The 15,224-nt window shown below is 44.4% G+C and overlaps 2 protein-coding genes across 12 annotated transcripts in view; one reads left to right on the top strand and one right to left on the bottom strand.

Moving 5' to 3' along the window:
- The window catches only part of TIAM2 (TIAM Rac1 associated GEF 2), a 228,084-nt gene extending 221,244 nt beyond the window's left edge, over positions 1-6,840 (top strand). For all 6 annotated transcript variants that reach the window (XM_082731372.1, XM_082731373.1, XM_082731375.1 and 3 more), the window contains 7 exons: positions 26-144; positions 1,076-1,184; positions 1,821-1,879; positions 2,503-2,608; positions 3,623-3,710; positions 4,064-4,218; positions 5,714-6,840. In XM_082731372.1, coding sequence (XP_082587498.1) covers positions 26-144; positions 1,076-1,184; positions 1,821-1,879; positions 2,503-2,608; positions 3,623-3,710; positions 4,064-4,218; positions 5,714-6,324 — 1,247 coding nt within the window. In that variant the 3' untranslated portion in view covers positions 6,325-6,840. The remainder of the gene's footprint in view (positions 1-25; positions 145-1,075; positions 1,185-1,820; positions 1,880-2,502; positions 2,609-3,622; positions 3,711-4,063; positions 4,219-5,713) is intronic.
- The window catches only part of TFB1M (transcription factor B1, mitochondrial), a 72,729-nt gene continuing 62,766 nt past the window's right edge, over positions 5,262-15,224 (bottom strand). For 2 of the 6 annotated variants that reach the window (XM_082731383.1, XM_082731388.1), the window contains exons 6-8: positions 9,784-9,911; positions 6,954-7,239; positions 5,262-6,401 (exon numbers count right to left, since the gene is read on the bottom strand). In XM_082731383.1, the coding sequence (XP_082587509.1) occupies positions 6,996-7,239; positions 9,784-9,911 (372 nt within the window). In that variant the 3' untranslated portion in view covers positions 5,262-6,401; positions 6,954-6,995. Of the gene's footprint in view, positions 6,402-6,953; positions 7,240-8,310; positions 8,611-9,783; positions 9,912-15,224 lie in introns of those variants that run through there. The other 4 variants (XM_082731384.1, XM_082731386.1, XM_082731385.1 and 1 more) reach the window with 4 other exon arrangements.

Below are 15,224 nucleotides of genomic sequence, written 5' to 3'. Positions count from 1 at the left end.
ATAAAAATGATTTCATATTTTTCAGAAGCACTAAAGGCGATGGAAAAAGTAGCAAGCCACATCAATGAGATGCAAAAGATCTACGAGGATTATGGGACCGTGTTTGACCAGCTAGTGGCAGAGCAGAGTGGAACAGAGAAGGAGGTCAGTGGGACTTCTGGATTCTGGGAGGCATTTGTTCGCTGCATCTATCTATAGGTGGTCTCCAAACTAGGCCACTGTGTTCAGGCTCTCCTATAGGAGAATATGCTTTTTTTTTTTTTTCTTTTAAATCTTAGTGCTTGCAATAAGCCATACTCATTTAAGTATCAGTGGAACATAAAATTCATTGTACTGGTTTAAGAATGTAACCTTATTTCACCTTAACATTGTATGAAAGTAAACAAATATCACTAAGCTTATATCCCTACCTCCTCCTCCTTTTCCATGGGACGTGAGGCAGGACTCATCCCAGAGGTGGGCTTGTACATGGAGAGCTCGAGCTGACGGGGAGGCAGTGGGAGCTAGCAGCTAGAGAGAAGCTGATATCTAACATTGGTGGCTATGTCCTTACTTACAGAATTAGTTGAAGTGGAATTTGAAAATTTCTGTATTTTTCTTTTCTGGTTGATTACTAAACTAGAATCTTGAGCTTTTAAAGTCTACGAATAAGGAAACAGTTTCCGTAGAGAAGGCAAGAACAGAAAACAACTGGAGTTTAATTTTTTGTTACAGTTTCAGTGTTGGTCCTTTTTTCTTTGCAGGCATAGTCTAGTTATGGATCAGGAGAGTGAATGTGCTAGAGCCTGAGGTCAATATTAATGAAGATACTTTTGATGGACCTCAATGTCCATTTACATATAATATGTACACTGAACCAAACTCCCGTTCTATTTCTGATTTTATTCAAAGTTCGATGCTTTGCTCATATTTTCAAAACCTATATACTATTTAAAGGCCCTGTGTTTATGGGGGGCATAAAAATCATATTGAATGTACTTGGAATCCTCATATATACGTATGTGATTCAGTGTCCAACATGAGACAGCGTACCCCTGTGATCTCTATGTCTTCATCTCCCGTTTTTATGATACAGGTAACGGAACTTTCCATGGGGGAGCTTCTGATGCACTCTGCAGTTTCCTGGTTGAATCCATTTCTGTCTCTAGGAAAAGCCAGAAAGGACCTTGAACTCACAGTGTTTGGTTAGTATCCCATTTTGAAAGAATGTAAACTTTAAAAAGGCTGGTGAAAATGAAGATCTTTCTAGACCCACCGGTCCAGCTAACTCCTGGTTTTCAGAAGGAGTTGGAATCATTGCTGTAATGGCTTTTGACTTAACAGAGCCAGCCTCCAACTATTTAAAATGCTGTCGCTCTGCATACTCATTATCTTGTTCTCCCTTCTGCTTGGCTTAGTGGTTCTGGCCAAGTGTTACAGAAACAGATCTCCTGAGGCTATTTTGAAACCTGCTATCTTAATTGTTTGCTGCATTTCAAAATGTCTTAATTCTCACTAAGACCAATTATAGACCGTGTATTCTCACTGAGATGAACACCATGTCCTCAAATTTCAATAAAACAAAACAGGGATTTTTAAAAAAAATCGCCAAGACCTCCTTCAGATGATCACTTTTAAGTAAGGCGATATTTGTGCATCATTGGCAATCTGGTCGGAGGGAGAGCAGCATTTATTCCCTCCTGTGCTCGTATAGGGGGATCTTGGAGCATCCTAAGTTTGAAGAGCTTTGTTCTATTCAAACATTCTAAGTCTTAGTTCAATCTTAGAAGAAAGTTTGTACAAATAATGAAAGACTTTTCTTTTTCTTTTTCTTTCTTTAGTTTTTAAGAGAGCTGTCATCCTGGTTTATAAAGAAAACTGCAAACTGAAAAAGAAATTGGTAAGACAAGAAGTATATTTCACGAGAGCTACCTCTTCATGGCCCTGTCCAGGCAGTACTGACGCGAGCCGCGCGCTCAGCAGCAGCGCCTCGCTAGACTAACGGGGCTTACTCCCGGGGTGACTAACCAAACCAGACCCTCGGGCTGTTTCTTATTCTCCCCACAAACAACGTCCGTTTTAAAAGAAGATTTATACAAATACCCGTGCTGGGGCCTACACAGAAAATCAGCTTCCCTATCCCTGAAAATGGCCCATGTTTGCACCATGCATGTAAGAGACTACGTAACTTTGTTTTCAAACGACTTTTAACCTTAGTTCAAAAAAAAACCAAAACAAAAACCTTAGCTTAGCTGTGGATACCACAAGCCATCAATGATCACTGTTCAGAAGGAATGAGGACACAGAGGGTTGGTTGTCATTCTTGCTTGTGTCTAGCCGTCTGTGCTCCCCAGACCACAGCTCTGCTGCCCCCCACCCCCAGTCTGAGCTCTGAGAACCGGGAGTGTACCTGCACCCTGACCACTCACACAGCTGTAAAGAACTGCAAGTTTCGAGTCCCTCCACAGGTCTCTGAGTGAGAGCTTGCTCTAACACTTTTCTCTGGGGGCTTTCCTGTTACAGCCCTCGAATTCCCGGCCTGCACACAACTCTGCCGACTTGGACCCATTTAAATTTCGCTGGTTGATCCCCATATCCGCACTTCAAGTCAGACTGGGGAATACAGCAGGTAATGGTTTCCTGCGGTAGGATGCCAGGAAAAACTTTTTTTTTTAAATTTTTCTAAGATTTTATTTGTCAGAGAGAACACCAGCAGGGAGAGTGGCAGGCAGAGGGAGAAGCTCCCAGGACCCGGGGATCATGACCTGAGCTAAAGGCAGAGGCTTTTAACTGAGCCCCCGAGGCATCCCCAGGAACACACATTATAATGGTACTTATTTGCATTGTGGAATGAAAACCTAGGAAGGAACCTTGGGAATAATTTTTGAGTTTTATTTTATAGGCAAAGAAAAGGACAAGAGAGATGTTTTTTTGTTTGTTTTTAAACAGACTTTTAGAAAACGTAAATGCCAAATTTGGCTTTTCTTTGCCAAGTATCTATCTCTTGTGTCCTTATTTTTGCTATCAATGGTTTTCAACACTTTTCCCCTAATATTCTGATACCTAAAATTTGTTAAACAAAGGACCATAAACCTAAATTTAAAAAATTCTGATACACCAGAAAATTCCTTAAGATTAAACAATATTATACGTGATATTAGAAAACAAAACTTCAACCTTGGAAAATTGTTCAGAGGTCCTTCTAGAATAACCATGTTCTGGAGACGATGCCTCTGGTGGCAGAAAGGACCAACAGTCTAAGGCATGCACCGATGCTCTGGGTCCATTTCATTTTTGTTTGAACCGGGACTGACTTTGGGCTGACCTGTTTTACCTCAAGGACCTGAGCACATCCTACTGTTCCTTTCAAAGAATACAATGAATGGAATGGGGTTGACCAACAGGATCCATTTAATCTCTTTCCCAGAGAGCTGGAATCCAGGGCGAGGGAGAAAGCAGACCGAGGTGGACGGAAAACTACCAGGAAATGTAGAAAGTAACTAAGAAGTACTTTGATAACTGTTTGTGAAAGTCACACATAGAATGAGACACGAAAGAAAATGATGAGACTCAGGACAGGGAGTATTTGACTTTTGAACTTGACATCTCTGGCACAATTGTAGACTTGTTTCCTTTCACACAGGGACAGAAAATAATTCTGTATGGGAGCTGATCCATACGAAATCAGAAATAGAAGGACGGCCGGAAACTGTCTTCCAACTGTGCTGCAGGTATTTCCGACTTCCAAAAATTAGAGCCAATGGGAAAAAGAATTACGCTCTCTTAAAAATGGGAGTTTATTTTAGTGCTCTCCTGAATTTTGATGACTTTGCGATCACACCCAGCCTCCCCCGCAAATGGCAGCTATGTCTGTAGTAGAATACATTGATTGAATATATATCCACATCTTAGTGCTCAAAGGCGCTTCAAAAATGATCATTTTTCCTTTGGTAAGTGAGGAGACCACGACACACAGAGGCTGGGTCACTTGCTGTCGGGACGCGTCAGGTCCACACCCGGGAATGCGGACACGAAGCACAATGACTTGGGACATGACTGCTGTTTTCTCTTCCCTCCTCACCAGTGACAGTGAAAGCAAAACCAACATCGTCAAGGTGATTCGCTCTATTCTGAGGGAAAACTTCAGGCGTCACATCAAGTGTGAATTACCCCTGGAGAAGACCTGTAAGGACCGCCTGGTCCCCCTTAAGAACCGAGTTCCTGTTTCAGCCAAGTTAGGTGAGAACTTCGTGTTTATGCAGGAAATCATGGGCTTCTCTGTAAGAATGTATGTATGTGCTTGTGACACAGCATTGAGTCATCACTTTGTAGAGTACCGGGGTGTGTGTGTGGGGGGGGTGTCTGTAAGCCCTGAACCAGACACCCAGATCCACAGAGTAGTGTGTGAAGGTGGTGGAGATTTTATTTCAAGAAACTTAACGGATATCTTGGTGGCTCATTTGGTGAAGTGTCTGCCTTCATTCAGCTGAGGTTGTGATCCCCAGGTCCTGGGATTGAGCCCCGTGTCAGGCTCCCTGCTCAGTGGGGAGCCTGCTTCTCCCTCTGCTGCTCGCCCTACTTGTGCTCTCTGCCCCCTCTTGCTGACAAATAAGTAAACTCTTAAAAAAAGGAAACTTAAAATGCATCTTGCTCCCACACCTTGTATTAACTATAACCACCCCCAACCCCAAGGCCTCATCTTACCAGCAGCCGACAGAATTTCTCCACCTCTTCCACCGGGATGTGCAGGACTCCCGGGCCTTAGCTTGGCTTACTGCAGTTCTCCTAGAGCTCGGAACAGCTCAAGGCATCTAGAAAGCCAATACTTGATGACTTAATACCAAGAAACCTTATATTCATTCTGACCCAGTCAATTAAGTCACCAAATTACACTTCCCTTAAACTTTCTGGCTGCTTTTAAAATTTCAGTTAAAATGTTAAATTTTCTGCTTTTAAAATTTCAGCTTAAACTCTTTCTGTATTAACTGTTTTGTTAATATCTTTGGTCTTGTTTGTAGTCTTTAAATTACTTCTTTTCTCTTTATTGGTCACAGTGTGACCTCTTTCAAATTCACTGTATATTTTTTTTTTTTTCTATTGCCAAAATAAGCTGTAGCCATTGAAACTTTACTGTTATTACACACACAAACACATCACAGCAGAGCCCCCTTTTCCCTTCAACCCAAGAGAAGAGAACTAAACACACATGAATGATTAAATCATTCCTATTAAATCTCTGGAAGTTGGCTAGAAGTTCCAGCAGAGACAGTACTCACGAGTGATGAAGGGCGTTTTTCTACTTTTAATGGGGCAGCAAGGCAAACAGACAAGGTGAGAAGGTAGGTGTACAAATACGGCATAATCTTTGTTGTCCAATTTCATAGTACTTTAGTGAAAGAAAGGGACCTAGATTTTATTCGTAACTAAGAGTCCTAGCCTTTGTAATAGTTTATAGCTTGTGGTCCTATCTAAACAATTGAGCTCTGGTAATAGGCCATCTAGAAACTCCAAATCATCCAACGTAAAATTTCAAATAAACCTAAGTAAAAAATTTCCACACCTGCAGTATCTGCGAGGTTCTTTTTCCCCCACAAGTCCCAGGATACTGGTAACAGGAGTGAGATGATGATGAAATCTTAAGTAATTAAGGTGATACATCTTCTACATTGCGAGTATCGGGCATTGTAGAGTCCGTTTCTCGATCATGAGGGGAAACGCGCTTCTCTCATTGCAGCCTCCTCCAGGTCCTTAAAAGTCCTCAAGAATTCCTCCAGCAGTGAGTGGCCCGGCGAGCCCGGCAAGGGCAGCAGCTCGCTGGACTCCGACGAGGGCAGCCTGAGCAGCGGCACGCAGAGCAGCGGATGCCCCTTGGGCGGGAGCAGGCAGGATTCCCTGCAGCAGCCCCAGCCGGGCCTGGCTGATCTGTCGGACAGTCTCATCAAAGAGAGTGACATTCTGAGCGACGACGAGGACGACTACCATCAGACTCTCCAACAGGGCAGCCCTACCAAAGACATTGAGATTCAGTTCCAGAGACTGCGGATCTCCGACGCCCCGGACGCCAAGCCAGCCGAGCAGCCGGGCACGGAGGGCCGGCCCAAGGGGGAGCAGCCCAAGCTGGTGCGGGGGCACTTCTGCGCCATTAAACGGAAAGCCAACAGCACCAAACGGGACAGGGGAGCTTTGCTGAAGGCACAGATTCGTCATCAGTCCCTCGACAGCCAGTCTGAAAATGCCAACCTTGATCTCGGTTCTGTTCTGCAGCGGGAGTTCAGTGTCCAGAGTTTAACCTCGGTGGTCAACGAGGAGTGTTTTTATGAAACAGAGGGCCACGGACAGTTGTAGTCCGGTCTCCGGCCAGACGTGGGCTCGGCTGCTTGTTTCACTTAAACTGGTGGCCAAGTAGAAACTGCAAAAAAAACCTACTCATTATTGGGTTTTGTGCAGCATACATTTTCCCACAAAATAGTTGTAAAGATTTAAGTTATTTTAATTTATTGTAGATCAGAAAACTAGATTAAACTGATCAGAATCTGTAAACTACTTAGTTTATATCCCTTTTGAGCAGGTATCAAAATGACTTAGGATCCTTAAAATTGCAGTCTATTTTAATTTATGTGGAAAAAGTAAGATGGGGAGTTGTGATTAATAGTTTTTAAAAGGTCATTGTTTTTTTCCAATCCTTCGGGGCATTTCCTTTGAGCTGTTAGTTTTTGCTTTATTTAAAGCATATTTATTTTTAATGGGGGTGAGGGGCACAATGTGCAGATATTTCACTTTTGTAAGGTTGTAACAGATGCTGTTTATACTGAACATGTTATATCTATGCAGTATATATATTAAAAGAGCGCTTGTACTGTATCTTATTTGATTATAGTTATTTTCTCTACCAAGCTGCACAGTAAAAGGGAAGGGAGTCACATCTGCTAATCGCATTTTTGTTGTCCTTCTGTAGAAGACAAGAGAGTACACACCTGAGCAGCTCAACACTGTGGAAAGCAAAATTTGGTTTGCTGTTAGAGTCTGTGTTTCTCCTTGTCATCCTCTTTTTCCTGATTTTTGCTTTTATTTTGTTTGAGTTCTTCTCTGAAATTATAAGCAAAGAGCAGTGGGTCTTCATCACACATTTTTCGGTAAACGTTACACAGACTCTTAAAATGTGACACGGAGAGCTGGGTGGGTCGAAGGGTAGGGTCCACGTCTGCCAACTCTAACAGTTTTCCAGTGCTTTCCACGCGCTCAACCTCAGGGAATAACATTCTGAGGAAAGAAAATAATCAAAATTTTACTAAGGAATTCTGTAAATCAGAATGCTTCTTCCTTCTACTCTCATTTGAAAATGACATTATTTCGACAACTGACAAGTGGAGGGAGTGGAGGCAGCTGGAGTGACCTCGGGGCCCCAGGCCAACGGAGAAGGATTTTGACCGTGGCACCAGGTACAAAGGACCACTGAAGGCAGAACTCCTCTGACCTGTGAGGTGTGTCCACGAGGAAAAATATCTTCCAAAGCTCAATCAATATAAGCACCTTTAAGGTAAGTTTAAAGAAACGTCTACTCAGTTGTATTCTTGTAGAAATGTTAGATTTGCTTTGTTTTTTTTTAAATAAGAAACTTGTCTTATTTCTTGATTCTCTTAGCTTTTGTGACTTGTCACCCCCTAGGAATGACCTTTCTCTGCAAAGTTTAAAAATAGGTGACATGAAAATGCAAACAGTTCCCCTTTTTAGATTTCCCTTGTAGCATTTTTGCAACCGATTTGAAGTATGTATTTTAAATTTCATCTAACCAAGCTGATCATGGTTTTAAAGCGAATAACAAAACTGAATGAAAGGCTGCAAAGCTACACCTGGATTTTCTTTCTTTTCTCAACAGTTGATGGCTCTATTGGGCGCACAGGTCATGGCCAGTGGAGATGGGAGTTTTTCGTACAGGCTGCTGGTCCTCTCAGTAAGGAACTGAACTGCCCCTTCCCAATGGTGTTGGGTGAGCTGTGATCTCAGAGTTCAGGTTCATGGCAAAGGGGGGGGGAGCACTGTGTGGGTGCGTGTGACAGAAGGACACCAACAGGTCTAAGCGGGGCACCCTATTTGGGGTCCCTCTCTGCACAAAGAACTGCACATATGAGACGAAGGGGCCCACCACTTAAGGTGGAAACACCGGGGCCAGCTATGAGGCCCATTCCAGGATTTCCAAAAGTAGGATGCACTTTCTGTGATTTTTTTTCTCCCCCTCCATGAATCAGGGCCATCGTGTACAGCTGTGCAAGTCCCACCTGCGTGCAGGGTGAGTGTGAGCCGAAATCCGGCTTGGCTTCTACTCGTCAAATAACGCACGTCGCGCTGGGGCCTGCAGCTTACCAGGGGTGGTAATGTGCTGCCATCCTTCCCACCGGCACCAAGACAGCCGGTGGCATCCGTCACGGACTCTGCTCCAGTATCAATCCTGGCCTAATTAGAGCCAGCAAATGGCAAGACAAGGATGTAGCAGCAGTCAGCTCAGATCCTCCAGAATTTGTGTGGGCTGCAGGGGTTTCAGGACGCGGCTGCTCGCCTGAACCTGAAGTCATTCCACGGGCTAAGAGGACACTTCATGGAACCAGAGCGAGCGCGGAGAGATGAGGCTTTTGTCTAAAGGGGAGGTGGGATCAGAAGATGAGAAACGTGTGCCTAGGAAGCCAGGTGCCTTTAACAGCTAGAGTTTGGCTATTATTAGATGGCAGCCTTTTAAAAACACCTATCACACACAGCTTCCTGCCTTACTTGGGCCTAATTAAACATTTTCTTGGCTGAAAAGATCACGGAGGTCATTTCAGGGCGTCTGGACGTGCGCGGGCCCTGGCGCACTGCCTTCTGTCTGGGCTTCCAGACGGGGGCTGCGCACAGAGCAGGAAGCGCGGCAGAGGGCAGGAGCCGCCGCGACGTACAATCGCGCTTGCAGGAACACCTCGTGACGTCGTGCTGGCTGTTTCAACATCTTACCTGCTTCCTAGTTCTAAGTGTGTCCTTGAAAGAGATACAGCAACTTGGTGGAAAGTGCCCAGTAATTTAATCAACTGCCTAACGGACCCTCCATAGAGACCCTTAAATGATGGGTTCAGAGAGCTCCATGCTGGGAGGTGAGGAGCCCAGAGAGGGCACAGAAGCCCTATACCTCTTCCATGTGGCTGTTCCTGAGCTAGAGTCTTTATAATAGTTCGATAAATGAAAGTGTTTTCTTGAGTTCTGTGAGATATTCTAGCAAAAGAGTGAACCTGAAGTGGCGTGGGGTGGGGGGGGTCAGAGAAATGCCCATTTTGTGACCTGTGGGTCAGACGCGTAAGCAGGGACGCTTGTGACTAGCTTCTGAAGTGGGAGCAGTCTTGTGGCCCCTGAGCCCTTAACCTGTGGGTTCTGTGTCACTCTGGGTGGTTCATGTCAGACTTGAACTGCAGGACAACTAGTTGGTGCCTAAAGACCTGGAGGAGTTGTTGGTGTTGGAAAAACCACCACACAACAGGGTCAGAAGTGCTGAGCATAAGAACAGCTCAAATGGCCTGCCCTGAGAACTCAAGGTCATTCTCAACTGTGCGAGTGTGTTTTTAGCTTGTACTGATGCTAAAGCGAAACCTGCTGGCAGCCTCTGAGCTTAAAGCAGGACATCGCCTTTTCCTCTGGGGCACTCAGCTTGTTCATCTCAGGATCTGAATGGCAAGTGACATTTACAGATAGCGTGAAAAATCCTAAAAACAAGGTTTTTAATTTTTAAAAGTGCTTAAGGATTTTAGAAAGGGTGCCAGAGAAAGGCAGAGAAGGTGTTCTTACCCAAGCCCTCGGTAGCAGTACTTCCTCCGGAACTGAAATGCATTCTGAACGACCTTCTCCACCAGCTTGAAGGGCTGCTCGATCCTGGGCTGCACCAGGGGGGTGAAGTGCACCACGCCCACGTCCACCTTCGTGGAGAACAAACATGCATCATTTTGTGGCATGGCAGAACGTGACTAAACAATTCGTCTTTGTCAAACAGGCAGTTGGTTGTGGACCCCGTGGTTCTCATAAACCCTTACGTGGACTCCGGCTTCATCCCCTGCAGGCCGGTAAGCTGCCGCACTTGGCCTTGAGCTGACTCAGTCATCCCAGTTGCGTCTGCTCTGTAATGACCTCCACAGACCTGTGCTGGGTGATCCCTTAATTTTATAATGTGTTTACAATGGCCTTTAAGATCAATCCAAGTAATCATTAAAGTCAGCAGGCAGCTAAGAGAGAGCATTCTGGTACTTTACTTCGCTTTGGAATGTGGAAAAAATAAGCTGCGGCAGCAGTTCTGGCTAAACGGCCGGGCTTCCAAACACAGAAGAGCCGGCAGATGGCCCCCCAGGGACCACTCAGTGCTAAACTCCCCAGAAAGGGAATCAGTTCGGACACCACTTATTTTGGGTAGAGACACTGATTAATGAGCTGGCCCAAATTCATGCCTGTCATCTGCACGGCCACATCACTTTCTGGGGGCGACCTGAAATGTTCTGGGAGGCCCAGGCAGGATCAAACAGAAAGTGGAATCTCCACCCCCTCCCCATGTCAACTGTATGAGTGGTGAACTAGCACTAGCAGTTGAGATTCTTTAATTATCAGAAAATAAAAGTTTTCAGGCTTATCTGTTAAGAGATTTATACCCTTAGTCTAAAAATGGACTCATGGTAATTCACAAGTCTATATTCAGAATAACAAAGCAACAGTATTGCAAGTAAAGACAAAGGAGAAACAGGAGTCAGAGCAGTTACCATACACAAAATGCTGGACAGAGCCTATGGGCTAATGAATGGGAAGTCTGTTCCTAATTTACAAAAGCCTTAGTCTCTAAGGAGTTGTTAAATTTGCTACTTAGAACATCGCACAGACTCTACAAAGGCTAAGTACGTACAGCAACTGGTGCAGTAGGGGTCGCACCACTGCTTTTCAGAAGGAATTCACTCCATTTTTAAAATTCCACAGGGGTTATCTTGTTCTCTTGCTTCTAAAAATCCTTGTGGCTATCAAACTCCTTAAAATCAGCCTGTCATACATGAGAATGGGAGTGTGTTCAGTTTCTTGATTTTAGGGTGTTGGAAAAGTACTTGTGTATGATGTGTGGACAAGAAAAGAAAATGAAGACATGCCCGGCCCCAGGGGCCCTGGACAGGCTTTTTGAAGAGGAGCCAGTGGTGTTTCTCCTGCTGCCTTGACTTACTCTTTCCTTGAACAATCACTGATCCTGTCCCCAATGTCTCGGATCAGCGGCGGCGCACCTGCAGGATACCTAGAGGCGGCCCGTGGGAGGCGTGCTGAGGACGGCCTCGGCCGCAGAGTGAAGACCGCCAGCAGAGAGGCCCTTCCACACCGACTCCCCGAAATATCCATCAGCCTTCAGGCTGCTTTAGTGGAATAGTAGTTATTACACTTCAGAGAGTGACTATCTGTAACGTTAAATGTTCTCATTAAATTTAAAGTTTCTCAAATTGTGTTCTGTGTGTTGCTTCATCAGTTTCTCCGAATTCGGTAACGAGTACTTGGACAGGAAGTGAGGTGCTGGGTTAACAAGCCAGGACCTTCTGTGGACTGGCACAAACCACCACCAGGCTCCAGGGGTCTGCGAGAGTCACTGAGGAGGCTAAGGTGGCCTCGGGGTTTTGGTGAAGTGGACAGAAGCATGGCAGTGAACAGGAAGAAAATCCGGCTTCCTCTGAAAGCATTTCTATGACAGGAAAAGAGCTCACGTGTGGAGGACGGAGGAAGAAGCCGCCCCGAATCAACGATAATGACTTTAAATGCCAAAGCCTCTGCTCACAAACTTGGAAACATCCATCCCCACTTTTCCTCCTGTTGATCTGGAACACAGACGTGAACCCACATGTCCAGAAGGTTCTAGGCCTCGCCCTACCCCATCACTCTCCACCTCCCCGTGCCACTTCCCCCACTAGAGCCCACTGGCATGGCGTCCCGTCCTTGTCCCCTACTCTGCCGCCCTCCATGGCGACTTGCCGCCCATTCTTCCCCTTTACCATGGAATTCTTCACAGGCACCCGGGGTGATCCAACAGCCTCCCACTCTCCAAGGAAGCTACTCTGTTAGCGAAATAGGATACAATCTGAGCCCCGGCTAACCCCAGCCCATGAAATATAAAAACTACATACTGTTCAAGTATTATCAAGGACAAAGGCTCAAATACAGGGTTAGATACAATCTCCTTCAGAAACGGCCACTTCCAGCTTTTTTGGATTTTAAAATGTGGCCTCTTTGTCTGATTTTATTCCTTTGAAATAAGGTTGCTGTTTGCAAATACAGGAAATGTCTCGCATTTGCTTTAGATAAAGTTCTTAAAGCCCAGTACGAATATAGCAGCGCCCTATGTTAACTGCAGGAGCCTTCTGAAGTCGGGATGTAATTTTGTTACCCAATTAGGCTGGCTACAGTATATCCCAGCTTCAAGAAAATACCCGCTCACCCTCTGATCCAATACCGTTCCCACTGAGCGGAAGGACCCTGAGAAACTCAGTGTGAAAATGACTACTCCCACAGTGTGTCCTGCTTCTCTGGGAAACCTCCTGTACTCTTCTCTACTCCTGACGCCAAAAGCACTTTTCAGTGCTTCTGAATGATGGAGCCCATTTTCTCTTGAAATACAGGAAAGCTGCTTGGTAACTAGGGTAACAGATAAAAAAATGCTTTTTACTTATAATTGAATGCTTATTTAAAAATTGCAACCATTATTTTTTGCTTCCCTGAATTTTAACTCTCTTAAAGGGTTCCCTTACCAAAAAAGAAATCAGTACATAGGCACCAGATGCACTTAAAAATTCTATTTTAATGTTGTCAGCCTCTTTCCAAACTCAAGTCTACTGGTATACCCAAATGACCTTCTAAAGCTTCAAATTAAGGGATTTATAGCGAATTTAAATATTTGCCTCTCAAATCCACTCTAATATCAATGCTGTACCACGCTGAGATTATGTTTCCCAACCCTGGCAGCCGTGGCTACAAAAGGCGTCAGGCAGCAGTTCCATTTTCCAGGCCAGCGTGTCTAGGGCATGACTGCTTACGAGCTCAGAGCAGCACTTTGGACTCATAAAGAGACCTGGGATAAGAAGCTGTTCAATCTCCAGCCTTAGATACTGCCAACTCGGATCGAGTCAACGAGAGAAACGGGAACGCTGAAGAACGGGCAGTCAGTTCCTGACCGAGAACCGTAACACGCCCAAGAGCTAAATAACCACCACAGGCACAACAGGGGCCACAAGCTAAGAAACTCAACACTTCCCCTGGCGTTCACGACCACTGAAGGACAATCCGTGGAAGGAAAAATCATTAGGAAGCTACAGTTTATAGTTAGCTGAACCGAAACCATAACTGGGAAAGGCTAGAAGGGTGAGAAGAAGGACAACAGAATCATCGACAAGCCTTCAGGAGCGAGAAGAGAACAATTTTCAAAGCTCAAGGTGGCACAGTCTCGGATTTGTTTCGATGGGATTGGAAAGGGTGTGGCTGCATCTGTGACGCCCAGGAGCACCTGAGGTTTGGGAGAAGCACATTCGGGGTCCGGTGAAATGACAAGAGCAAGGTGGGCTGCTGGGGTCCTGCACCCACCAGAGTCTGACTCTTCAGGTGCCTACTCCAAGCTAACGACAGCCTCCAGTTACAACTGCCCCGGACACGAGTAACAGAGCGGCAAGTCACTAATGTCTGGGATACTCGAATTACATGTTTTGTAGAGAAACCATCACAAATATGAATGTACATCAAATTTCCTATAACTGGTTTATACTGCCTGTAATCTTTGTTCTAGACCCAACTTAAGGACAGAATTTCTGTTTTAAAACTTTAAAATGCAAACACTTTGATAGCATCCCACGTGTACTCAACATAGGCTAAAACACGGTTCATGCCAACACATCTTTCTTTAGAGCTTAGAATTTGTATTTTCCTATAGCAATATCAATTTCTCCATAAGTTCTACCCCACCTTTTCTCCCTCCTATAGACTTTTGAATGGTTTTTCTCTTTTCTCAGAATCATGAAATAGTCACAGTACTTCCCCCTCCGAGCCCAAGTATGTAAGAGACTAGAGCATGGCAGCGAGCTGACAGTGTAGGAGGGTTCCCTCTACATGCTTATTTTACTTTCTAACTCATGGAAGTCTGGGGGTGCCTCAGAGCCTTCCCTATGGATCACCAGAGAAAAAAATTAAGATGACAAAACAGTATTAGAATAATTGGGGTCCCAGAAGAAGAAGAAAAAGAGAGAGGGGCAGAAGGTATATTGGGGCAAATTATAGTAGAGAATTTCCTTAATTTGGTGAAGGGAACAAGCATCAAAATCCAGGAGGCACAGAGAATCCCCCTCAAAATCAATAAAAATAGGTCCATACACTATCATTTAATACTAAAACTTACAAGTCTCAGTGATAAAGAGAAAATCCTGAAAACAGCTCAGAACAAGAGGTCTGTAACATACAATAGAAATATTAGATTGGCAGCAGGCCTATCCACAGATACCTGGCATAGTATATTCAGAGCACTAAACAAGAAAAATATGCAGCCAAGAATACTATATCCAGGTAGGCTGTTATTAAAAATAGAAGGAGAGATAAAAAGCTTCCAGGACAAACAAAATTTAAAAGAATTTGCAAACACCAAACCAGCCATACAGGAAATATTGAAAGGGGTCCTCTAAGAAAAGAGAGAGCCTGAAGGTAACAGACCATAAAGGAACAGAGACAATATACAGTAGCAGTCACCTTATAGGCAACACAATGGCACTAAATTCGTATCTTTCAATAGTTATCCTGAATGTATATGGGCTAAATGCCCCAATCAAAAGACATAGGGTATCAGATGGATAAACAAGACCCATTGATACTCTGTCTACAAGAAACTCATTTTAGACCCAAAGACACCTCCAGATTTAAAGTGAGGGGGTGGAAAACCATTTACCATGCTAATGGACATCAGAAGAAAGCTGGGGTGGCAATCCTTATATCAGGTCAATTAGATTTGAAGACAAAGACTATAATAACAGATGAGGAAGGACACTATATAAGGGTCTGTCCAACAAGAAGATCTAACAATTTTAAACATCTATGCCCCTAACATGAGAGCAGCCAATTATATAAACCAATTAACAAAATCAAAGGAACACATCAACAATAATACAACAGTTAGTAAGGGACTTTAACACCCCTCTTACTGAAATGGACAGGTCATCCAAGTAAAAGATCAACAAGGAAATCAAGGC

This window comes from Mustela nivalis, assembly GCF_964662115.1.
Source record: "Mustela nivalis genome assembly, chromosome: 5".
Lineage (NCBI taxonomy): Eukaryota > Metazoa > Chordata > Mammalia > Carnivora > Mustelidae > Mustela > Mustela nivalis.
The sequence above is the reverse complement of the archived record's forward strand: the minus strand, read 5'-3'. Positions and strand labels throughout refer to the sequence as shown.